The sequence below is a fragment of the Rhinatrema bivittatum genome, chromosome 2 (genome assembly GCF_901001135.1).
Source record: "Rhinatrema bivittatum chromosome 2, aRhiBiv1.1, whole genome shotgun sequence".
NCBI classification, from domain to species: Eukaryota; Metazoa; Chordata; class Amphibia; order Gymnophiona; family Rhinatrematidae; genus Rhinatrema; species Rhinatrema bivittatum.
The window spans coordinates 642,546,698-642,571,840 of record NC_042616.1 but is presented as its reverse complement, the minus strand read 5'-3'; the positions used below and the strand labels follow the sequence as shown (position 1 = coordinate 642,571,840).

General features: G+C 41.1%; 1 protein-coding gene across 5 annotated transcripts in view; it reads right to left on the bottom strand.

The window, feature by feature from the left end:
* The window catches only part of UBXN2B (UBX domain protein 2B), a 112,957-nt gene that overhangs the window by 6,179 nt on the left and 81,635 nt on the right, over positions 1-25,143 (bottom strand). For 3 of the 5 annotated variants that reach the window (XM_029591333.1, XM_029591334.1, XM_029591337.1), the window contains exons 6-7: positions 17,074-17,211; positions 6,205-6,321 (exon numbers count right to left, since the gene is read on the bottom strand). The exons of 1 other annotated variant lie outside the window; for it this stretch is intronic. In XM_029591333.1, coding sequence (XP_029447193.1) covers positions 6,205-6,321; positions 17,074-17,211 — 255 coding nt within the window. The remainder of the gene's footprint in view (positions 1-6,204; positions 6,322-17,073; positions 17,212-25,143) is intronic. One more of the 5 variants, XM_029591336.1, reaches the window with a different exon arrangement.

Below are 25,143 nucleotides of genomic sequence, written 5' to 3'. Positions count from 1 at the left end.
TTGATATCATGCCAACAAAAACACTCCTTGCCATTCCTACTAGGATTGCCCCCGCAATTACTAGCATCATCAACAAATCCATAACAGATGGGGTTTTTCCTACGCAACTTAAACACGCCATTATAAAACCCACTCTTAAAAAATCTGATCTAGACCCCTCTGAACCGGCAAACTATCGGCCAGTCTCGAATCTCCCGTTATTGTCAAAAATCCTAGAAAAAGTCATAAACAAACAACTCACAGACTATCTTGATGAAAATCAACTACTCTTCCCTTCACAATATGGATTCAGGAAGAATCATAGCACCGAAACCTTGCTGGTGTCTCTTTCAGATGCCATTCTAAAAACCATGGATACTGGCCACTCTTATCTTCTGGCGCTTCTGGATATCTCTTCAGCGTTTGACACTGTAAATCACAATTCCCTCTTCTCTCTCCTCTCACAAATTGGCATCACTGGCACTGCATTATGCTGGATCCAATCATTCCTGAAAGACAGGACATACAGTGTCAAGATGGGACTCCAAACTTCAAAACCCAGAAATCTATCACAAGGTGTCCCACAAGGATCCTCACTGTCATCTACACTTTTCAATGTGTACCTATCTCTGCTTTGTAAACTTCTGGTTAAATTAGATCTCCGCCATTTCATATACGCTGATGACGTGCAGATCCTCATCCCCATCAATGATTCACTGGACAATGCTCTGAAAACTTGGGATTCGGCCCTCGCTGAAATAAAAGCGCTACTCATGGAAAAATGTCTTGCAATAAACACTAACAAGACCGAACTCCTCATCATCACGCCGCACAAGAACAACATATCACCTATCCCAACAGCAGACGTTCCCCATCTGCAACATGTCCGCAGCCTTGGGGTCATGATTGACAATCACTTTTCTTTAAGAAATTTCATCTCGTCTACAATTAAAAATGGCTTCTTTAAGTTACATACGCTGAAAAGAATTAAACCGCTTTTACATGCTCAGGACTTCCGGACAGTGCTACAAGCCACAATATTACCAAAAATAGACTACTGCAACGCATTACTTCTAGGTCTCCCAAAAAACACAATTCAACCATTGCAGATGCTGCAGAACGCTGCTGCTCGCTTACTTACCAATACGCGACGACACGAACACATAACCCCAGCTCTCATGTTTCTACATTGGCTTCCCGTAACGTACAGGATTACCTTTAAAGTACTCTCACTCATCCATAAATCAATTAACAACCAAGAGATGCAATGGTATACTGATCAGTTTACTTTCCACTCATCTAATAGACCAATAAGAAATATCCACCAAGCCAAATTAGCTGTTCATCCTCTCAAACACATCAAACACGTATCCACAAGAGAACGTTCCTTCTCTATAGCGGGTATCAACATGTGGAATAACATGCCTTTGGACTTACGTCTTGAGTCCTGCCACAAAACCTTCAAACAAAACCTCAAAACATGGTTGTTTGAACAAGCTTTCTATCAATGATCAATAACTAACTTGAGAATCAGTTTTTCTGTATAATTGCTCAATTACGCCAGGATCTTCTTTTTCCTTCATCTTATAGATCAACATTGATGCCTTTTCTGCGCTACATACTTCTTTAAACCACGCGCCTGTTTCACTCTGCCTATCTCTCTTCTCCTCGTCTTCACCTCCTCCCCTCATGCGATTCCTTGAATTGACTCGATCTAGACGTTAGAATCCTGCCATTTAACAGGCTTAATGGATTAAGTTACGCTGCGTTTAAACTTTCCTTTGGTGATTGTACTAACAGGAGCTATATCTTGGTCTCTTGAAATCGTTATTTTTGTAAAACTTGATGAGTTTAACTGTTTACTTATTGTATTAACTGTTATATATAAAATTTGTTGCTACATATTGTGTTGTTTTGCTATATAACCTGTTATATGTAAAGCCTGTTGCTAAGTTATTGTTTACTGTAAACCGAGGTGATGTAGACCTATACGTACCACGGTATATAAGAACCTCCAAATAAATAAATAAATAAAACAGCATGAGATGAGATTGGCCACTGTTGGAAACAGGATACTGGTGTTGATAGACTCTTGGTCTGACCCAGTATGGAAAATCTTATGTTCTTAAGGCTCTGAGTTCATGGTACAATAATCCACAGAAGTAAGTGCAAATGCTTGAACAATGGTCCAAAAATCCTGTCTGGTCAATATATATAGTATTTCAGACAACAGACCATCCTGAGCTTTAAGAAGTTGGCTTCTACTTTTGGTCTCTGAGACCACAGTAGAAGCATGTATCCAACTGAACTCCCAGACCCCTAATAACTTCAGAGAAAGACATCTGAACACATGCAGTTTTTAGATGTAAAGATGAAACAGGAAAGGGCACCAAGCAATCCATAAATGCCTCAGTCCTGAAAAGATAGAAAACTAGCTTATTTTGATTCATCAAATAATTCATTGCATGCAAACACCAAGAGATATAGTTGTGTGGTGGGTAAACACTCTTTCTTTGGGAAACCAAGTTTGCTTACCACAAGCTGGAGAAATTCTGCCTAGGCCATGTTGGTGCAATAAGAATCAACTGTGCCTTGTCTTGTATCAGTTTCTGAACTGTTCTGGGAATCAAAGGGATTTGCAGAAAAGTATACATGGTCTATCTATAGTTTCCCGGATCGCCCCTGGAGCCCTTTTTAAATATCAGGGTTACATTAGTCACCATCCAGTGTTCAGGTACAATGGATTATTTTAGTGATAGGTTAGAAATTTTTACTAATAGGTCTGAAATTTCATTTTTGAGTTTCTTCAGAACCCTGGGGTGTATACATGTTAAAATAATATTAAAGTCGAGGGAGGTCAAAAGGAAGGGAAGTATATCTCATATTGTTTCAGATTTTATCTTGTTGTGAATACTCAAATGCTTTAGTAAATAACCAAGTTTTCAAGTTAGATCTGAATAACTTGGGGTTCGGTTGTGTTTGTCAGGAAACTGGTAATGAGTTCCAGATTTTGGGGCCTGCTATGGAAATGGCTCTGTTTTGTATGTCGCATAAATGAGCCATTCTTATCGAAGGAATTGTTAGGAGGTCTTGATCAGCAGAGCAAAGATTCCTTTCTGGGATATGAAGCCTGATTGCTGCGTTTAGCCAGTCTGTTTGATCTTATGTAGCAAACATAGTACTTTAAATTCAAGGCACTGTTTTATTGGGAGCCAAAGTAGAGATATTAGTACGGGTATAATGGGTTCAATTTTCTTTTTCCCTGTCAATAGTCTTGCTGCTGAGTTCTGTAGAACCTGTAAGGGACGCAGTATAGAGGCGAGCAGACCGAGAGGAATGGAATTGCAATAATCGGTATTGCCAAACATTAGCTACTGCCCCCATAGAAGTTGAAGGCTGAATTTAAAAATGGCAATTACGTGTATGGCCAGGCCCTGCACGCAAAGGCCCGGATTTTAAAGGGCCTATTTTAGAAAGGCCCAGCCACGCACGTATGTCCCGGGGCTTCAAAAAAGGGGCGGGGTCAGAGGCTCCCGGCACAGCGGCCACTTTCTGCTGTGCCAGGGATCATGTGCCGGAGGTAGGCGCAGAAGGTAAAACAAAGGTCGGGGGGGAGGTGGGGTTAGGATTGGGCTAGGGGGATAAGTTAGGGGAAGGGGTAGGAAGGTTACATTAGGGGGTTGGGAACGGTGGAAGGCTGCGGGCGTCGGCGCGCGCAAGTTGAACAATTGTGCACTCCCTTGCACGCACCAACTCCAGATTTTATAACATGTGCGCACCTGCGCACGCATGTTATAAAATTGCACATCCATGTGAGCCCACCGGGTAGCGTGCGCACATGGTTGCGCGCACGTAGGTATTAAAATCTACCCCACAGCGCGCATTTTCAAAAGGGCCCGGCCATGCGCTTAAGAGCTGATACGCGCACAAGTGCCGAGCCCTGAAAAAGGGGTTGGCCTGGGGGCATGGTCTGGGATTGGAAGGCGGGGTGGGGTGGAGGCCAGCCAGGACAGCGGCCATTAGCCATTAGCCACTGTCCTGGGGAAGCGCGCGCTGGCAGCTCGGATTCATCAGATGACGTTACCCTATATGGGAGGACTGACATCCTACTATCCATCAGAGAACTCCTGTTACGAGTAACTTCATTAAATCCAGATGCATGTCTAAAAAGGCAATTATAATGTCTCCCTTGATTCTAACTGAACAGACGTTAATATGAGCCAGTGACATAGAGGTCCAGTCAGTCAATTTAGATTGCTCAGCACACGAAGACAAAGGTAATTGCACTGGGTAAACCTTTGAAAAGGAACAACGTCTTGTTCTGTTATTAACCTTCTTAAAAATTTCTGTATTTTCCCCTTCTCCAAAGAACCAGGATATTAACATTATATATCTCCACATTACAATTATCATCCCCCTCCCCTCTATATTTAAATACAACCACTAATACATTCAATAAAAGTATAAACAAAACAAAGGATCCCAGAGCTGATATTTAGGCTAGCAATGTAGCAAGCAAAAGGGCCCACCCTTTGCTCTGGCCTTCTACCCTTCATTCTCTAGGAAGTAATGAAATGTAAATGTATATATGGAAGACCAAATAGTAGTCTTGCACAGATCTTCTAGAGAAGCAAAATGAAGATGCAACAAGGAAGCTGTATTAGTCTATGGGTTTTCACCTTATCTTGTAGATGTAGTTCTGATTGTAGAAGTAAGTGATGCAATCAGATTTCCAAGTTCTTTTTGTAACTATCACTTGCTTAACCCGGTTGAAAGAAATTAAGAGTTATGAAGACTTTAAGGTGAATTTTAAAGGCCTGGCGCTTGCCAAAACTGGGAGATATGTGCACAAGTTGGGCTGGCACGTGCCGAGTGGATTTTAAAAGCTGCCCACATACACATGTACTTGCCGCTACACACACAAATATAAAGTTCCAAAAAAGGAGCGGTGTTTGGGCATGGTCTGGGCATGGCATGGTCGTTCCTGGATTTAACATTGAAATTAGCGTGTAAATACTTAGGCGGACTGGCATGCAACTTTACTTCTGCTATGGATGATATACAAGTAATAAAATAAAGCCAAATAGATTGGCGAGGTTTTAAGGATCGGGGCTAACAGGGGAGAAGGGAGGCTATTAAACCAGCGGAGTTTGGAAGTCCTATTACTTACCTGGGCAAACTGGGAATGAACTGGTAAAATTGGTAATGGCATCGGCATGCGTCTTTTAAAATCCCCCCACTTACGCAGTAGAAGCGGCATTAGTGCGCATAGGCCCATGTCCGCTTAAAATTGCATGCAGATATGCACACAATCAGAGTATTTTATAACATGCGCACATATACACACGTATTTTATAAAATGGCTGCATCCCTGGGCGTGGGTCAACAAATGTGTGCATGTTTAAAAGTTACCATCTTTCTGTATAGCTTTCTTGTTTAAACAGAATAATAAAGTTCTTCTGCAGTTCAGTGTATAGCTTGTTCGCCCTTATGGACATGTGGCCTGGGAACTAACATTAGCATTAAAATGGCTTGATTTTAAATGAAACCAAGAGACTTTTGTCAGAAATTTAGGATGTGTCTTCAAAACTACTTTTTTGTGGAAGGTTTGAGTATATGAAGCATACGAGAATAGGCTTTGCAATTTGCTTGTTCTCCAGCCAGAAATAACTCCTAACAAAAACAGAACTTTTCAGGAGAGAAAGTTTAGATCTGCTGATGCTAATCGTTCAAACAGAGACTTTGTAATCTGAGCAAGAAAGACATTCAGATCCCAAGGAATGGGTGGATCTTTTATTGGAGGTTTCAGATTGATGAGGCCTTATGCTCCTTGTTAAGGCAATTATTTGAACTGCAGCTAATTTAGGTTTGCTATAATCAAGACTTTTTGTTATTTATTCTTAATTGCTTTTAGATTAGTTCTATAATTATTTTTTTCACAACAAAAGTATAGAGTGCGTTGTGTAGATCGGTGAAATAAACTTCTACTTTAATACATTTTGATTTGTATTTTTTAAACAGTAGAATTTGAAAAATGTACAAAGGAGTGAAAACTTTTATAAAACACTATATCTTCAGGAAGCAATGTGCTTCTGGGATGTTGAGGTGAAGGGTCTGATGGAAGATAGGAATTGGTCCTCATTCAAATGATAAGAATCACAGGATGGCTCTGAACCCTCCTAAGAGTTTTCAGACAATTTGATAGGAGAGTCTTCTAGTACTGACCTGCACTTTGAAGCGGTCGATTCATAAGTCTTGAGAATGGATGTGCTTTTGGACCATTCATGCATTGTCTGAGTGGGGAGGATAGTGGATTTAGTCCATGGCCTTGAATTATCGTGCCTAAAACAGAAAATGTCTCTTCTAATTAGGTAGGAAGCAGTAATTTTGGTATATTGGACAAATATTTTTTTTGCAAATTAGAACTGCTGGTGAGGAGACAGACAATTCTGGAACTAGGACTGGCATGGCCAATGGAATCTTTTGCATTAAAGATAATGTTTGATGTGAAATATTCTGTTTCTCTGCGTTGAAGGAACTGCCTCTTCGCTGAGTCAATTTTGACACTGACAAGTCTGCCATCACCTTGCTAACAGATGATGCTAAGATATTGTCTGTACCAAAATGGGTTCATCTGTCAGTTTTGCTGCCCGCATCAACCTGTTTCTTTTATTCTGTGCTGACAATGACCCACCTGAACTTTTCTGATTACCGGTCTTGTGATTGTATAGTATCAGTGAACTTCTATGCTGAAGATCATAATTTACTTCATTGTAGGATGGAGAACTATGCCTCTGCCAAGAGTGCCCCAACTCATGGTGCTAAGCATTAAGGAGTCTGCAATTTTTAGAGTTTAGGTGAGCTTTCTGAGGTCAATGGATGAGGTAATTCCATGAAATCCTTCTGGATACTTCTATCTTCTGGCCCTCCGGGACAGGTAAGCAGAGGCAGTGCAATTTGATATATTGATAGAAGGGCCCTAACCCTTTTACAACAATCAGTAGCTAAGAAAGCAAATAGAATACAAGGCATTATTAGGAAAGGAATGGAGAATAAAACAGAGAATATCATAATACCTCTGTATCGTTCCATGGTGCAACCACATCTTGAGTATTGTGGGCAGTTAAGATAACCATAGCTCAAAAAAGATATATCAGAATTAGAAAAGGTACAGAGAAACTATGAGGAAAGGCTAAAGAGGTTAGGACTCTTCAGCTTGGAGAAGAGATGGCTGAGGGGAGATATGATAGAGGCCTATAATAAAATAATGAGTGGAGTGGATTGATTGCTTACTTTTTAAAAAAAGTACAAAGACTAAGGTACACACAATGAAGTTATTAAGTTATGCATTTAAAACAAATAAGAGAAAATATTTTTTCACTCAATTTTTAATTAAGCTCTGCAATTCATTGCCAGAGTATGCGGTGAAAGCTATTATTTATTTAATTATTTAGGCATTTTATATACCGTTGTTCCAAATGAAGATCACAACGGTTTACAAAATCAGCATTAAAATTCTTAGTCGACATTCACGTACTGTGTCAACATTCATATTCTAGGTCAACGTAACAACAAATGCATATTCTAGTTCATATCCATACATATTCTTGATCAAAACATCAGCAAATATATAATCTAGTTCATATTCATATATTTTCTAGGTTGACACAACAGCAAATACAAATACTAATTCTACTAATACTACACTTACGTCAATCGGTCCTTATTGCTCACTCCACTAACATAATCTCTGGTACTGACACTGAAGTAATCAGCCTATTGGTATTTTACGTTAAATCATATGCATTTCTAAAGAGCCATGTTATCAGCTCATTCTTGAAACTCTTTATTTCTGTTATCTGCTGTAATGACTCTGGAAGACAGTTCCATAACTTGGGCCAGCTAAGGAAAGCATTTGTTCTCTTATTTGCATTTGGTGTCTGTTCCAAATAGAAGGCATCTTTAGAAGTCCTTTGTTTTGTGATCTTAAGGTTCTCTATGGTGTGTAATGTTGAAGTATAACTCCTAATAAGCATGGGTTAATATTGTTGATGATACTGAAAATTAGAGTTAATACTTTATAATGAATTCTGGATTGTACAGGAAGCCAATGCAGTGCTATCAGCGAGGGGGTGATGTGGTCAAATTTCCTTGTCTCAAGTAAGGGTCTAACAGAGGCATTTTGAAGTTACCGTAGTGGTTTTAGTAGTCCTGAGGGTAATAGGGAGTTGCAGTAGTCTAAGGCCAGGATTCATCATTCCTTGTGGAATGATGAACCCTGCACTACAGGGGGGCATGGGGGCGAAGCAGGGGGCGTTTGGGCGATAGCCTGCAGGCCACACCACGGCGGTGCGGTTTCACCTGCAGGCTATCGCGGGCATAGCACCACCGTAAAAGGTGCTATTCCTTGCGCTACTGCCGGCGATAATGTTCGAAACATTATCGCCGGCAGCGGTGCTGCCACCAATTACCATAATTCCTTCCCTAACTTTGCCCTGACTCCTCCCCTCCTCCTAATTTAAATCTTACCGCTGCGATAAGGCCCTAACGCACGTGATGGCCTGTCATGGCTTGGAAAATAACCCCTAAGTTTGAAAATATTGGGGTTTGTAAGACAGTGCGGAAGTCCTGTATTGTTAGTAAAGGTTTCAGCTGATGTAATATTCTCAGCTTGGAGTATCCTGTTTTGATTAATTTGCTTAGATGATTTTTCATAGTGAAGTTCTCATCAATCTGTATTCCTAGGTCCCATACTTGATCTGAGGGAGAAATATTAATAACTCCTAGGTTTGGGGTTTGATTATTGTGGTATCTCTCCATAACCACACAATTTCAGGTTTTTTTGGGTTTAGAGTTAGTTTCAGTTGAGAAAGTTTTTGTTGTATTGCTTTCATGCATGTTGACAGAGATAACACAGTTTTTTTCAAATGTTTTGTCGAAAGGGATGTAGAATTGTATGTCGTCTACATATAGGAAGAAGTTGATTTCTAGATTTGCTAGTAGTGTGCATATAAGCAGCAAATAGATGTTGAATAGTATGGCCGAGAGTGCTGAACTTTTGGGGACACCTGTATCGATTGGAAAGGTGTCAGAAATTTGATTGCCCAGTTTAACTTGGAATGTCCTATCTTTTAGGAAGGAAGAGAACAATTTGTTAACTTTTTCATCTATTCCAATTTCTCTCGACTGGTGGCATAGCAGGGTATGGTCAACTGTGTCAAATGCTGCTGTTAGATCAATTAGTACCAGGGTATATGCAGTACAGGGTCGGCTAAGGAAATGAGTAGAGTTTCTGTTGAGTGATTTTTTCTGAATCCGAATTGGTTTGGGTATAGTATATTATTGTCTTCTAGGTGGTTCTCTAATTGTGATAACACTGCTTTTCCTAGGACTTTAGCAATGAAAGGCAGGATGGATATCGGTCGGTAATTGTTCCAATCATTGATTCTGCCAGTTTTATTTTTTAGGATTGGTTTAATCACAGCTTGTTTTGCCCTAGTGGGGACCAATCCTTCTGCTAGCAAGTGGTTTATTATGGTTGTGAATATTGGAGTTATTACACTTTTTACTATTTTCAGGGCACTAGCAGGTATAGGGTCCAGTGAATGGATAGTGGATTTGATTTTTGTGATGATCTGGTTCATTTCAAATTTGGATACTGGGTCGAATGAGTTCCATTTTGCTTGACCAAATTTTTCTTCTGGCTCTTTTTTTGGTAAGCAGGTGGAGAATTGTGTTTTTATTTTATTGATTTTGTTTAACAATGAGGTAGCATATTCATTGTATGAGTTCTCTGTAAAATCGTAGGTATTTGAGATGGAGGAGGATGGGTCCTTGATTAGGTTTTTAACTGTTTCAAAGAGTAATTTGGAATTAAATATTACACCATGAATCTGTTTTGCATAGTAGACTTTTTTCGCTTTGGAGATTTATTCGCGGAATTTTGTTAATAGGGATTTGTATTTTTCTAGGGATTCCGTAAATTGGCATTTCTGCCATTGCTTTTCAGATTTTCTCAGGGACTGTATAGTGTGTCTTAGCTCTTCGCTGTACCAAGGTTTCTTTTGTCTATTTATTTATTTATTTATTTATTTTTAATTTGTATATACTTGTGTAGCCTTCATTTTGGAATGATTTTTTCTGGATTGGGCATAGGATATCTCCTATTTCATTGGTGATTTTATCCCAGGAGTCAAAGGATGAGGAGGTATTATCATGATAGAACTCAGTTATATTATTTTTGTTTCTTCAAGTATTTCCGGTTCTGTCTTTTTTCTGTATATGAAGGATTGATAATTATAGCCCTGATTTTAAAAGGCTTGCATGCACAAATACCGGGGGTTACACATGTGGGCAAGGCCTTATGCAAGTGCACATTTTCTAAAGGGCCTGGCCATGCTTGTAACCCCGAATATGCGCCGAAGTAACAGGCCAACTAAAAGGGGCAGGCAAGTCAGTAACCATTAAGCCCTGTCCCGGCAAAACGTGCATCGGCAGCTGGCCGGCACATGGAAGATACTTCTGTTGCAGAGGAGAGGTAAGTACAAAAAAACCCCCAAACATTGGGGCTAGCTAGGCTAGATTTAGGGGTCAGGGTGTAGAGGGGAAAGGGGAGGAAGGTTAGGTAGGGGGGTTGGGAACTGGGAAGAAGCCCGATCGCATCGCCGCCCCCCCCCCCCCCCCCCCCCGCGCACAGAGGCCACCCACCCATACATGCATGTGTGGACATTAAAATCCAGCGTGCAAGTACACGCGAGAAACATATTTTATAACATGCACGTGCAGACATGTGCATGTTATAATATCGGCGCATCCATATGTGTGTACGCCTCTTAAAATCAACCCTTTAGTGAGGTTGTTTGCTGTGTGGTGAGGAGAGTTACTTCAGCTTTTATTAGCTGGAGATCAGACTAGGCTACAATGTTGTGAGAAGAACTGATTACACAGTTATTGTGATTGGCGAAAATTAGAACAAGGATGTGTCCTGCTTTATGGGTGGCATTGGATACAAATTGTGACCAACCCTAACCATGAAATTATTAGTGCAGCTGTGTTTAAAAAAAAGGTTTGGACAAGTTCCTAGAGAAAAGTCCATAAATTATTAAAAAGGTAGAGTTGCAGAAATCTACTGTTTATTCCTGGGATAAGCAGTATGGAATCTGTCTACTCTTTGGGATCCTGACAGGCACTTGGGACGTGGACTGGACATTGTTGGAAACAGGATGCTGGGCTTGATGAACCATTGGTATGACCCAGTATGGCAATCTTATGTAATGTATGTTATGTTATGACTTTCTAGAGCAAACATCTTTGCATTATAGAAGGGTCATTTTTTGAAGCCCAGCATAGCAAAAATAAGAAAGGCTAAACTGAACTCAGTTTTTGTAAAAAGAAAAAAAACACAGAAAGGAATTTTTTTTTTTCCAGATTCTCGCAAAAAAAAAGAAAAGAAAAGAAAAAAATTTAAAACAGAAAAAATCTGATAAGTGGCTTAGAGGAAAGATCAATGCAAGGGCAGATTTAAAAGACTGAGAAGACTTGTGCGGTGGACAGCTGTGCAGAAAAGCCTGTGCATGCTCAGAGAAACCTTCTGAGAGAGCTTTTCCATCCTGGCGCCATCAGGCTGTCATTACTCACTTATGTGGCTGAATTTACCCTTCTTGCTCATGGAGAAAATACCTTTTTGCAAACTAGGAAACTGAAATCAGTGTAAAGTGCAGCATGATAATCAATTATTTAATTGTACTAACAAGAACCCATTGATATGATATGCACAAAGAGTATATTTTGAAAAATATGTTTGTTTTATTATGTTATTTTATGATGTGTTCAGGTTGCCTTGAAATTGCATTGCTGTGTTTTAGATGTTTTTCTTGTCTTTGGGGAGTAATAAGCCTCAGAAAATAAAATAAATAAATAAATATATACTAGAGTTCCATAACCCTGGTCCTTAAAGACTGCAAAGAGGCCTGGTTTTCAGGATATCCACAATGAATATTTATCAGACAACTTGCATACATATGGTTTGAGAACCAACGTAATTTGTATAGCTTGATTACCTGTAAGATTCGACATGTTTGTGGCTCTCAAGGACCAGTGTTGTGTATCTTGGATCTAGCACTACACACTTTCTATTGTTGTTTTCTTTCTTTATAATGCCTCTCTCCACTCAACTGTAACGCTGGGCAAATCAAAAGCTAGAGCAGAGCTGGAAGTAAATCCTCTTTCTAGGTTGCACATTTCATCAGAGGTTTCCCTTGCAGTATACAATTGTTAGCTTCCTTATCTAGCCTAACAGCTCAAGCTCACTGTTACAAATCTATGAGTGGATGAAGACACAATCTTTTCCAGTTTAATGTAAAAAAAAAAATAAAAAAAAATTCAAGGTTCATATATTGATTCAGTTTTGATGTCAGATTGTAAAAGCTATTGTATTTTTACATAATACTCATTTTGATTCAATAAAAGCAAGTTTGCTTACTGTAAACTGTGTTTTCCGTAGACTGCAGGAAATTTAGCCATGCAGCGTGGGTGACGTCATCTGTAATGTCATGAGGCGGAGCTTACTTTCTTAGCTCGAAGAGCTTTGAAGTAAGCATGCACCGGCGTTCCTGCACTCCTCGAGCCGTCTCCTCAGTTGGTTTTCCAAACTAAATGCGAGTGCAGGTGTTGAAATGAAATGGCTGTCCAGGGAGGCGGGAGGGATTGCATGGCTAAATTCCCTGCTATCTACGGAAAACACCGTTTACGGTAAGCAAACTTGCTTTTTTCCGTCGATAAGCAGGGCATTTAGCCATGCAGTGTGGGAGTCCCAAGCTCATAGATTGCATAAGAAGATTCTTGAAATTTTTTTTTTTTTTTTTTAACAACCTATGGATATTGGACAGCCATTACAAATTTTTTTAACAGTATGAAGAATTGATGATCCTAACGAAGAATCCGCTGCGGATTGCTGATCAAGGCAATAGTGTGAAGTAAAAGTGTGAATGGAAAACCAGGTCACCGCCTTGCAGATGTCTTGAATAGGCACGCCCTGGATATGTGCTACTGAAATGGCAGTGGCTATGATTTGATGAACTCTAACCGGAGTTGTTAGAGGAACTGACTTCTGGGAGAACAGAATTGGATGCAAGCAGTGAGCCAGTTTGATAGAGTTCTTTTAGAGACCGGTTGTCCCGGGTTGTCTGGGTTAAAAGATACAAATAATTGAGAGGAATGCCTTATTGGTTGAGATCTGTTTTTGTAATAGGCTAAAGCTCTCTTACAGTCCAGTGTATGAAGAGTTCTTTGATGGTCATCACGCAAGTAAGGGAAAGAGCACTGTCACTGGCTGATTGAGGTCTTTGCTGCTGGAAAGGTTGTTGTCTGAAAATTTGGAGGTACAGTTGGTAATACCGGTATGGTCTCCTATAGTAATATCCCCTTTTGTATTGGCCATAGTAACCCTTGGACGTTGAAGGTGTATCCGAGGGTGACGTTAATGACTGAACTGCAATGTTTTGTTCTTTTATTTGGGAAACGGTTTCTCTGAGTTTCTCCCCAAAAAGATTGTCTGGTCTACATGGCAAATTCGCCAGCCACGCTAGACGTCTATCTGATACCGAAGTTGCCGAAGACCTGGCAGATGTGTCAAATGCCTGGTATGCTGTTCTTAATAAGTGGCATAGGCCTTCTTGCAAGTCCTGAAAAGGTTGCAGAAGGGGGACATCCCCGTGCGAAGTGGCAAGTAAAGGTTGAAGTTGTTGAGTACAGTTGAACAAGTACTGAATGATATAGAACTGGTGTTGATGTATACGAGAACCCAGCATTGAGTTTTGGTAAATCTTCTGAGCAAAGTCAGCCAGAAGTTTGTTGTCTTTGCCCGGTGGCATATTGGAATATAGCCTGTTCTTTATAGCTCTTCTCATCATTGATTCTACTACCACTGAATTGTGGGGAATCTGGACATTAGAATAGTAAGAAGTTTTCTGCATCCTATACTTCAGGTCTAGTTTCCTAGATGTAGGAACAACAAGATGCAGAGTATCCCAAGTCTTGTCCATAAGGGTTTCCAAAACTTGGTGAGAAGGAAGAGCAGTTGGCTCAGCTGGAACTTCCAATATTTGAAGGATTCCCATTACCTCAGATCTGGGATGTGTTAGTTTCCAGGTTTCTATATTAAGAGCTAATCCTAATTTTTCAAGGAATTTAGCATACGTGAGATCTTCTGGTGGTGAAGAAGGTTGGGGGTGTTCTTGTGGAGGGTCCAACGGAATTCCCGAGGAACTGCCTGGAGATGACAGAGGGGAGAGATCTGGGGAAATAACATGAGTGGAAGATGGAGGAGAATTTGAATCCCATGGGGATTTTACTCCTTGCAGCGAAGAAGGAGAAACATGTGGTGATGTAGCTTTATGTGGGTCTGGAAGTGGTGGAGTGGGATTTGATGGCAATCCCTGGAAAACATTCTGTAAAAGAGTAGAGATTTGAGACACTGTTTCCTGGGCCGATGGACGCTGAGGTGGAAGTTGTGCGTGACCGCTTGATGGGAGTCTTGGGAAGTAGAGAATGTGGAGATCTTGATCTCTTCCGAGAGTGGTGAGGAAGGGGTCCAATTTCTGGTGATGAGTTCCATTGCCCGCTGGTTTGTCTATGATTATATCCAAGAACACTGAAGAGGGGGAGTGGTGGCTCCCCTGTGGAGATGTGGGATGCTGAGTGGTGGATCTTGAAGAAGAGGGTTCTCTAGATGGTGGCACTATGTGTCTCGTCTTCGAAGAAGACTTACATGGTGTATCACCCGGTTTTCTTTTTGAAATTTGCTTCTCTGGATGATGTTGATAAGATTTTTTGGTTTTGTGTGTCAGGTGCGTCGTTTTGTCCTTGGGTGCGTCTGAGTGCATCGTAGGGATTGATGCTTTTAAAGGTACAGACGCATGCATCAGTTGCGTTGACTGAGGCAAGATGGAAAGGAGCTCTGATGATGCAAGTGTCATATGCGTCGTGCTCAGCGCGGTGCTCAACGCACGAGGCGTGGACACCGACACAGCCTTTGGCACACGGCTTTCCGAAGCTGAATGCGCACATCGTGGAGCCTCGGACCGGGGTTTCTTCTTATCCGGAGAGGACTTGGTCGATCGTTTGTCAGCAGGAGAGGGGGCATACGATGAGGAGTGCCTCAGCCTCTCCATTTTCTCCGCCCGTTGGCGTCTAGCCTGCGGGGACTTCCTGCCATCCTGGTTGTGGTCACGACCGAGACAAAAACAGCAGCAATTATGTCTATTGGTCACCGACATGGTTTTTCCACAGGAGCAATATTTGAATCCCTGGCTCTTCAGCATGTAGATCTTCTTTTCTTCTTTTTTTTTTTGTCGTTTTCTGAGGAGTTGGAGAGAGTAAAAAAAATCCGTCTGTGAAGTACCGTGGAAAACTAAAAACTGAGGAGACGGCTCGAGGAGCGCGGGAATGCCGCTGCATGCACACTTCAAAGCTTTTCGAGCTAAGAGAGTAAGCTCCGCCTCGTCACATCACGGATGACATCACCCATACAGCATGGCTAAATGCCCTGCTTATCGATGGAAAAAAGGTACTGCAACCTGCAACTAATCCATTTTTACCCCAGGACCAATATGATTAGAATTAAAACCCTTGCTTTACACTCAGCTGCTATACATTAACATAGACCAGAGCTCAGCATGTAGACTTTCTGTTGCAATTGCCAAGATGTAACAAGAAAATGAGATTTCTACAATGTTCTCGCACTCTAGCTTGAAAATACCCTGATATAGAGTCCATCAAGCTAGGGTTAGAGAACTTTGTAGAAATCTCATTTTTGTGAGACTTTCCTCACTCCAAATGACGTAAAATCTTCACTGAGGTGTACTGTACTGTTCGTACGACTCTCTCTACATGTAAAACTGGCCCCAAAACCCTAAACCACCCCCAAAATCTCACCTCGAGGTATTAGCTGGCCCTCCTATAGTGACATAGATAGTTGACTACTAAGAAGGCCTTGTAAAGAGGATCTTATTCTCTCTCTTGGCACTTCACAAGTAGTGAAGTACAAGTATTGTGGGGTGCAAAAACGTTAAGCACTATCATAGTGCATGGTGTGATAATTGTAAAATTATCATAAACATGCCCCTTTTTCTTATCATGGGTTTTATCCATGCGGAATTATAGCATTTTGATGAACCTTGGGGTAAATTAGTCTCTACTATAGCATATCCATAATTTCATTCAAAAAGCAACACATAGAAAAGTGGTTAAATTGGCCCAGATGTAAATTTTTGAGCAAAGACAATGTTATTACTTCAACAATGGAGTTGAGGTGTGTGCTATTTTTCATGTTTCAAATTTGTGCAGATTCAGCTATTTTTCTTTTTGTTCAATCTGGCAATGTTTTCCTGCTGCTACTTGAACTTCCAGAGCAATTGCAACTGGTCTTCACTGGGGCTACTGTGCAATGAGCACTTGTAACTACAGGGGTTTTCTCCTATTTTTCTATCCCCCTCCCAACTCAGCTATTACTACAAGAGTCCTTGGCCAGAAACTACAAGCTCTATCTCTCTCAGGAAGCCTGGCCAATAGTGAGTAATGGCTGAGACTCTGCCTCTCCTCCACCTCCACCCCTTCAAGTCAGCCTGGGAATGGAAGCCAAATCCTCTGCATGGCAGTGAGCACCTGCCACTGAGCCATCAGGCTCACCCCTCAGCTACTTTTCTATATATTGCCATATAGCTGTTATGTATTTCTGTACATTCAAACATGATAAAAAATTAAATATATTACTAGTGGCAGGCAATGAACCAATATATATATACATATGTATGTACAAAACAATCAGATATATTTTGAAGAAGGTAAGAACAGAGACATGTGATGAGAAGACAAGAGGATTGGGTAGAGGCATCTTATACCAGATAGCATTTTTCAGTTTCAAAAATGTACTTATGCTCTTACATACATATTACGTATTGAAGATATAGCATAAAATCCTAACGATCAACAGACAATAATAAATTGGCATGTTTTGGGGAAAACAAAAATGTAAAATGGAAGTGGTGAAATGCTAATGTGATGGTTTAAGACAAAACACACTTTTCATTGTTTTACCTTCCAAGTTTTTGTCCTTCTCCACTAAAAGCTTTGAATTTCAATCTAGGCTTTACATATTCCTTATCCTGATGATCTTCCATATCTAAATTAACCTGACCGCCATGGACCAATCGCTGAAGCTCCAAAGGGATCTCTCTTTGTGGTAAAAATAAAATAAACCATTTTTTAGGTAAATTATTTTCATATTTACTTCGGTAAACAAGAAGTTTATAGTTACCTGCAGTAAGTGAAATGTTAATAAAAATGTAAAAACAAAAAAAATCACTTTCACTATATCTTCTTTTTTAGTTGCAGTTTCTTTATTCCAAACCTAAATTACTGAGGGGACAATTTTCAGTAATCTGCCTAGTTACAAGGTATGTGCATGTTTACGTAGTTTCTCTTTGAACATTAGCTTCAAGTACACATGTGCAATGCACCTGCTATTTCTGCACGCAGCCAATCGGGAACAAAATAATTAGCATACATTTGAAAATGTCAATGCGCATGCACTGTTTACTCCCCTGGCCTGAGCACACCTCCAGGAATACCAGTTTTTACGTATATCGAAAATATACTCTCTGGGGAAACCTGCGTACATTGTTAGCTGGGCCCAGGAGGGCAATTTTCAGTCATGTCAATTTACCCAGGTAAATGACTTTGAGAATTTCCTTCTGACTGGGAAATAAATGCATTCCATGCAAGACTGATTAGACTACTATCTTTTAAAATCAAATAATTTTATTATAAATAAAGTTGCTACTGTTTTTTCTTCAGAAGAAAAATGATAATAATTAAGGCAAACAATTGTTTTTGCTTCCATAAACAGACCCCATTAAGTCCTTGGAAATATCCAGAAAACTTACACAGCTCACATAACATGTGCAATGATCCATTAAGCCCAAAATTCTGCTTCTAACAGTAGCCAATCTGAGTTGCGTGGAAGTGCCCCCCAGATCCTAATGGGAAGGTCTATTCCATGTTGCTCAGTCCTAGAGACTTGGGTGATCCCCAAGTCTCCCTTCAACTTGCTCAAACCTTTTTAAACCCAGCTATACTATATGATGGTAACTTTTAAACAGGCGTGCAGTTGCACATGTGCGCAAATTTGCCGGCTCGTGTATAGAGATGCATCCATTTTATAATATATGCATGTATATGAGCGCATGTTATAAAATAGCCTGGACGCACGTACATGTGCGCACACATTAAATGGATGCATAGATGTGCACGCAAATGCTGCTTCTACCACGAAAATGGGGTAATTTTATAAGTGACATGCGCGGACGCCATTTGCCATTTTCCCAGTTTGTTCCCAGTTCGCTCAGTTTAAGGATAGGACTCGCAACCCCTCCCAATTTAATAGTCTCCCTTCCCCCTGTTAGCCCTGACCCTTAAAACTCCACTAACTAGCCTAGATTTCTTTGTTTTAATTCCTACAAACCATCCATATCAGAAGTAAATTAATGCAGCAAGGGACCCCGGTGTGCACAAGGACGCATAAGTATTTACGTGCACATTTCTTGGCCAAGCCCTGACATGCCAACGCCCACCTCTTTTCAGAACGTTTTTACTTGTTCCCGCAGCGGGAGATACATGCGTCCATGGGCGGTTTATAAAGTAAGCTCAGCGAGCGCCGGACCAACTTGTGTGCATATCTCCCGGTTTGGCGCGCGCAGGGCTTTTAAAATTTGCTTTCTTGCCTTGATCGCATCCTCTAGGCTCAGCTTCCATACAGAAACAGAAAAATAATGGCAGAAAAGGACCAATGATCCATCTAGTCTGCCCAGCAAGCTTTCCATGGTAGTATCTGCCAGGCCGTGCACGTTATCCCCATGTATCAGTCAGTGCTGCTTGACATGCATTGCTTATGGATTTAGCTGTAGAAGCAGTCCTGAGTTTTTTCTCCAATGTCTGCGCATCCAACCCACACTGTAAAAAGTCATGGCTCATGTTGGTTGGCTCTGAATCCAAATTCCCATTTCCTTCCACCCCCCCCCCCCCCCCCATCGAAGCAGAGAGCGATGATGCAGTTGCATAAAAAGCATCAAGATTTATTGGTTAAAAGTAGTAATCCCATGCTTTCTGTTAAGGGTAGTAACTGCTGCTCTGTGCAGGTTACCCCCATGCTTATCAGTTCCCCAGATCGCAAAAGTTGAGGCCCTTGTTGATTGCTGTCTGAATCCAATTCCATTTTTTCCCCTTGCAGTTGAAGCAGAGCATAATGCTGGAGTTGCAACAAAAGAATCAAGGCATATTGGTTAAGGGTAGTAACTGCCATACGAGCAAGTTACTCACATGCATGCTTTCTTTGTTTCCTTTAGGACTTGCATTGACTGAAGAAAATACTTTATTACATTTGTTTTAAATCTGCTACCAATTAGTTTTCTGGAGTGTCTCTTAGTACTAGTACTATCTGGCCTTGATGCCCCCCCTACCTTGTCTCAACCCTCCCCACCACAAAAATGTGCCCCAATCTTAAAAAACAATGTAATATTTCCAAAACATGCATGCTGCCAGCCCAGGTCTCCAGGTCCCGTCCCCCCCGTCCCCCCGGCAAAAAAATCTTAACTTTATCCCTTTTGCTCTCCCCCAAAACATCCACTCACCCCCCTCCCCACCAAGTTACCTTGAAACTTGCTGAGATCGCTTTGCTACACGATCCTGACGTACGCTTCCATTAGTTTGTCAAATACCTTCTGAAAATCCAAATACATTATAAGGTGAATTTTAAAAGCCCTGAGCATGCCAAAGCCAGGATATGTGCTCAAGTTGGGCTGGCGCGCCGAACAGATTTTTTAAGCTGCCCATGTGTGTACATATTTTCCACCACATGCACAAGTCAAAAGTTTTTAAAAAGCAGCGGGGCATTAGCATGGTCTGGGTGGAGCGTGTTAGGGGAACACCAAGAGTTATGCATGTATATGCTTATGCGCACCTGGATCCCCTGCCGCATAAATACTACTGTTATGGATGGCGTGGAAGTAATAAAATAAAAAAAATCTAGGCTAGTCAGCAAGATTTTAAGGATTGGGGCTAACAGGGTAGAAGGAGACCATTAGATTAGTGGAGTTGGGAAGTTCTATCCCTTAACTGGGCAAACTGGGAAAATTACCTATGGTGTCTGCATGCGTCCCTTATAAAACTTTCCCCATTTATGCGGTAGAAGCATTTGTTTGCATCCGTTTAAAATTGTGTGCACATGTATACAGGTCCATGCTATTTTACAACATGCGTGTATTTACGCGAATATTATAAAATGGACGCGCCTCAGGATGCGAGCCGTCTAACGCGTGAAAACACGCGCCTGTTTCAAAGTTACTGTTCCTATCAACTGGCTCACCTTTCTCTCAGAGTCATTCATTAAAATGTGATGGGCCGTTATTGCATGCGATAATGCCCTAATGCACACGATAACTACCGCATTGTGATGTTAAGATTTAAATGAGGGGTTAGGGTGGGGTTTGGGCGGGGTTAATAAAATTTTGATGCCAGTACCGCTGCGGGCGATAAGGTTTTACACATCACCGCCAGCAGCAGTGCCGGAAATAACAACACATTTTGCAGTGGAGCAATAAGAGCGATAGTGGGTAGCATGGCTGCAACCGCGGCAGGCGAAAACGCACTATCGCGATGTGGCCACCGGCTCAGTATCGCCCCCGCCCCTTTTTTTTCACGACTCATCATTCCGGAATGATGAATCATGGGGTCTACTTGTTTATTTACACTTTCAAAAAATCTAGTAAACTGGTAAGGCACGTCTTCCCTTTGCATAAACCATGCAGATTCTCTCTTCCCCGTTAAACCATGTCTATCTATGGATTAGGTAATTTTGTTTTTAAGGATAGCTTCAACTACTTTGCCCAGCAGCAATGACAAGTTCACAAGACTATAGTTTCATGGATAAAAGCTGGATTCCTTTTTAAAAACTGGTGTCACATTACTCACCCTCTAGGTTTCTGGTACTGTGGCTGTTTTAAATGATAGGTTGCAGATCTGCGATTTCATGTTTGAATTCTTTCTAAATTCTGTGGTGAATACCATCTAGTCCCAGTGATTTGTTATTCCTTAGTCTGTCAATCTGCTTTATTACATCCTCCAGTTTTAGAGTGGTTTTGTTTAGTTGCTTAGAGTCATCACTATCAAAAAAAGTTTCTGGTGTGGGTATAATCCCAACATCCTCCTCGGTAAAAATGGAGGCAAAATATTAATTTAGTTTTTCTGCTATTTCTTTGTCCTCCCTGAACAACCCTTTGACTCCTCAGTCATCTTCCGCCCGGCCCCACTGACTCGTTCTCAGGCTTTTTACTTGAAATGTACCTGGAAATATTTTTATTTTTACCTGTATGGCAAGCTTCTTTTCAAATTCTCTCTTAGCTTGCTTAACTACTTTTTTACATCTAACTTGCCAGAACTTATGTTCTTTCCTATTTTCTGCAAATGGGTCTGCTTTTTGTTTTTTGAAAGATGCCCTATTGGCTTCAATTACCTATTTCACCTCACTATTAAACCACACTGGCAGTTGTTTGGTTTTCCAAGGATAATACTTTTTAACAATGTCCATGTCTCCCCAAATTTTTAACCTTATGAACTGTTCCTTTCAGTTTTTCTTCTAATATATTTCCTCATTTTATTAGTCTCCCTTTTTATAAGTAAATGTTAATGCAGTTTTCCTTATTATTTGTTCTTTAGTGATAATGTCAAATTTAATTACACTATGATCATTGTTGCCAAGTGGATCCACCACTTGTACCAAATAATGCATTTCACTGAGAATTAGATCTAATGTAGCTCCTCCTTTCGCAGCTGCATGGAACAGTCATTGATGGCATCTGGGAACTTTATCTCCTTTACATGTCCTAATGTGACATGTACCCAATCAATGCTTGGGTAATTTTAGTCTTCCATTATTATTTTGCCAATTTTACTAGTCAGTCTAATCTCTGTAAGCATTTTATAGTTTGCTTCTTCATCCAGGCCAGACCGGAGGTAAAATATCCCTACTACTATACTCTTTCTCTTTTACTCTTGCAATTTCTGTCCAAAAGGATTGCAGTTTTTCTGCAAAACTTCTATCTGCTTGACTGTATGCCATTTTTAATGTATAATGCCACCTCTCCACCAATTTTATCTGTCCTGTCATGTCACTATCATTTTTACTCTGGTATCACAATGTCCCATTGCTCATCTTCCTTCCACTAGGTCTCTAAGATGCCTATTATGTTTATATCTTCCTTTAGCACCATACATTCTAGCTCTTGTCTTATTTTTCATATATAGTCTTATTTTTCATATATAGTCTTATTCACATATAGCAATTCTAAAATAGGTTTGTATTTTTATTTAATATGTAACCACAACTTGTTTTTATTAGATGATATAGGCAATTTGGAGTCATTTTTATCTGTGTGCTCTGTATTTATATACAACTGGGCTTTTTCAGCTATTACAACCACCTTTCTAATTGGACAGTCTAACTTACTTGTTTTGCCAGTATCCTTTGAAGATACTTTCCTCTGAACCCTGCACTACTGACACAGTCTGCTTTCTCCCATGTTCTAGTTTAAAAGTTGTATTACCGTCTTTTTAAATGTTAGCAACAGCTGCAGCAGCCAAGTTATATCCTGTTAAGGTGTAGGCCATTCTGTTGGAATAGGCTCCCCCCTTTCTCAAAATGTTGTGAGTGTGTTTTGAAGCCCAGTTTGCTATCTGCCATTGTGAATAGAGTCAAGGCTAGCTTGAACTCAACTTTGACATATAAAGCTAATTAAATTTTTTTTTTTTTTTTAGAGACTCATATAAAGAAGAAAAGAAATTAAAAAATAATTTGAACAAAATTAGGAATGAAAAAATTAGTAAACAAATCCAAATGCAAAAATCTGATGAGAGATCAAAAATGTGTCCTTTTGCAAAAGTGGAAGAAAAAAAGACTGAGGAAATTTGAGGAGCAGCAACAGCTGCATGGGAATACTCTTTCGGCTTTCAGAGCTCTAAGAGAGCTTTTCCATCTTGGTGCTGTCAGATTATATCACCCTACTTCTATGGGTTACTGTCCTGCTAGTCCATGGAGGAAATAAAATAATAACAATATGCAACAGTATTTTGCTTTCTGTAAATATAAATCCTTTATATGTATTGCTGAGGTTCTAAAATTACAGCTTGTAGCCTAGGGAACCAGATACAACTCTCTCAAGAGATAACTCTATTGCTGCTGTTTGGTCACTTAGCAGATATCTCTCTAACAGCTCGATCCAGTAAAGTGTGCTCCGTCGGAGCGCACTGTCACCCTGCTCTGGACGCGTGTTTTCCCTTACCCCTTATTCAGTAAGGGGAGGAAAACACGCGGCCCGCCCGCGGCACCTAATAGCGCCCTCAACATGCAAATGCATGTTGATGGCCCTATTAGGTATTCCCTAGCGATCCAGTAAGTAAAATGTGCAGCCAAGCCGCACATTTTACTCTAAGAAATTAGCGCCGCCCAAAGGTCGGCGCTAATTTCTTCCGGCGCCAGGGAAGTGCACAGAAAAGCAGTAAAAACTGCTTTTCTGTGCACCCTCCGACTTAATATCATAGCGATATTAAGTCGGAGGTCCCCAAAAGTAAAAAAAAGTAAAAAAAAAAATAAAAAAAAATTTTGAATTCGGCCCGCGGCTGTCGGGCCGAAAACCGGACGCTCAATTTTGCCGGCGTCCGGTTTCCGAGCCCATGGCTGTCAGCGGGCTCGAGAACCGACGCCGGCAAAATTGAGCGTCGGCTGTCAAACCCGCTGACAGCCGCCGCTCCAGGCCAAAAGGAGGCGCTAGGGACGCGCTAGTGTCCCTAGCGCCTCCTTTTCCCCGTTTGCACCGCGTCGCCTCATTTAAATACTGGATAGCGCGCACCGGCGAGGGGCCGGTGCGCGCGCCGGGAGAGCGGGCGTTCGTCCGCTCTCCCGCGGACTTTACTGGATCGAGCTGTAAGAGAAGGAAAAAGCTTAAACTTCCTCTCAACTATTATTCCTTTCCTTTCTCCCATCTGGCTAGGAATTAAAAACAGATCTCCTGCATTTCAGCATACAAAGATAACCATGAAACAATATATTTTTGAGTTACAACAGTGCATGTCATAGAAATCAATCACTCTATTAAAATGATATTCACAGTAAACTAAACTCTGCCATGCACGCTAGTATTCAATACACAGTAGGTGTTTTTTAGCCTTGAAAAAAATACTCCGACCTTGACAACAACTTTCAGGCCTAAGATGTTTTTGAGCTAACCTATTTTGAAGAGGGTTCTCTATTGCTGCTCAGGGTATCCATTCTATGCTGCAACAGAAAATGAATGTCTATATAACTTTCTTCACTCTGAAAGTAGAAGTCATGCAGTCATCACACTAATTGCTACCATTGCTGGCACATAAGGGATGACCCCAGCAGCAGCACTCACCCTTTCTCAAGGTTAGCTAGCTAATGTTTATCAACCACTGGTCTGTGAACTGGCAGCAATTTCTGGCAGCATTTCTGCCGGTCCGTGGAGCAACTGTGATTGCAGGAGGATGAGGAAGAAGCTTGCTGGGCAGACTGGATGGGCCGTATGGTCTTCTTCTGCTGTCACTTCTATGTTTCTATGTGACCTATCTGAAAAGTCTCTGCACCATAGCCAGCAGAGACTTTTCCTAACCTCCCCTCTCCTACCCTGCTGGATCCAGTTCTGAGGCCCCACCTCTGAGAGTAGAGCAGCTGGAGCTGAATGTTAATGAGCCAGCATGAGACGGAGTCAGGATCTACTCCATTCTCAGGCCCAACCTACATCTTACATACAAGCCAGGAGGGGAGGGAGGGCAGAGCAAACACTGACTCAGTCTCATGCAGGCTCATTAGCATTCAGCTGCAGTTTCTCTCTTCCTATTTATCAGGCCTGGAGGCCAGCCCCAACTGGCTAATAAGTCCAGAGGGCATGACAAGCTGGTGGCTGACTGGGGAGGGAGGGAAAGAGAGAACAATGTTTTCTTTTTTAAAGGACTAAATGGTGGTTAACTAGATGGGGAAGGGAAAGAGAAAGGAAGGGACTTTTTTTTTTTCAATGATCAACTAGTGGGTGGACTAGG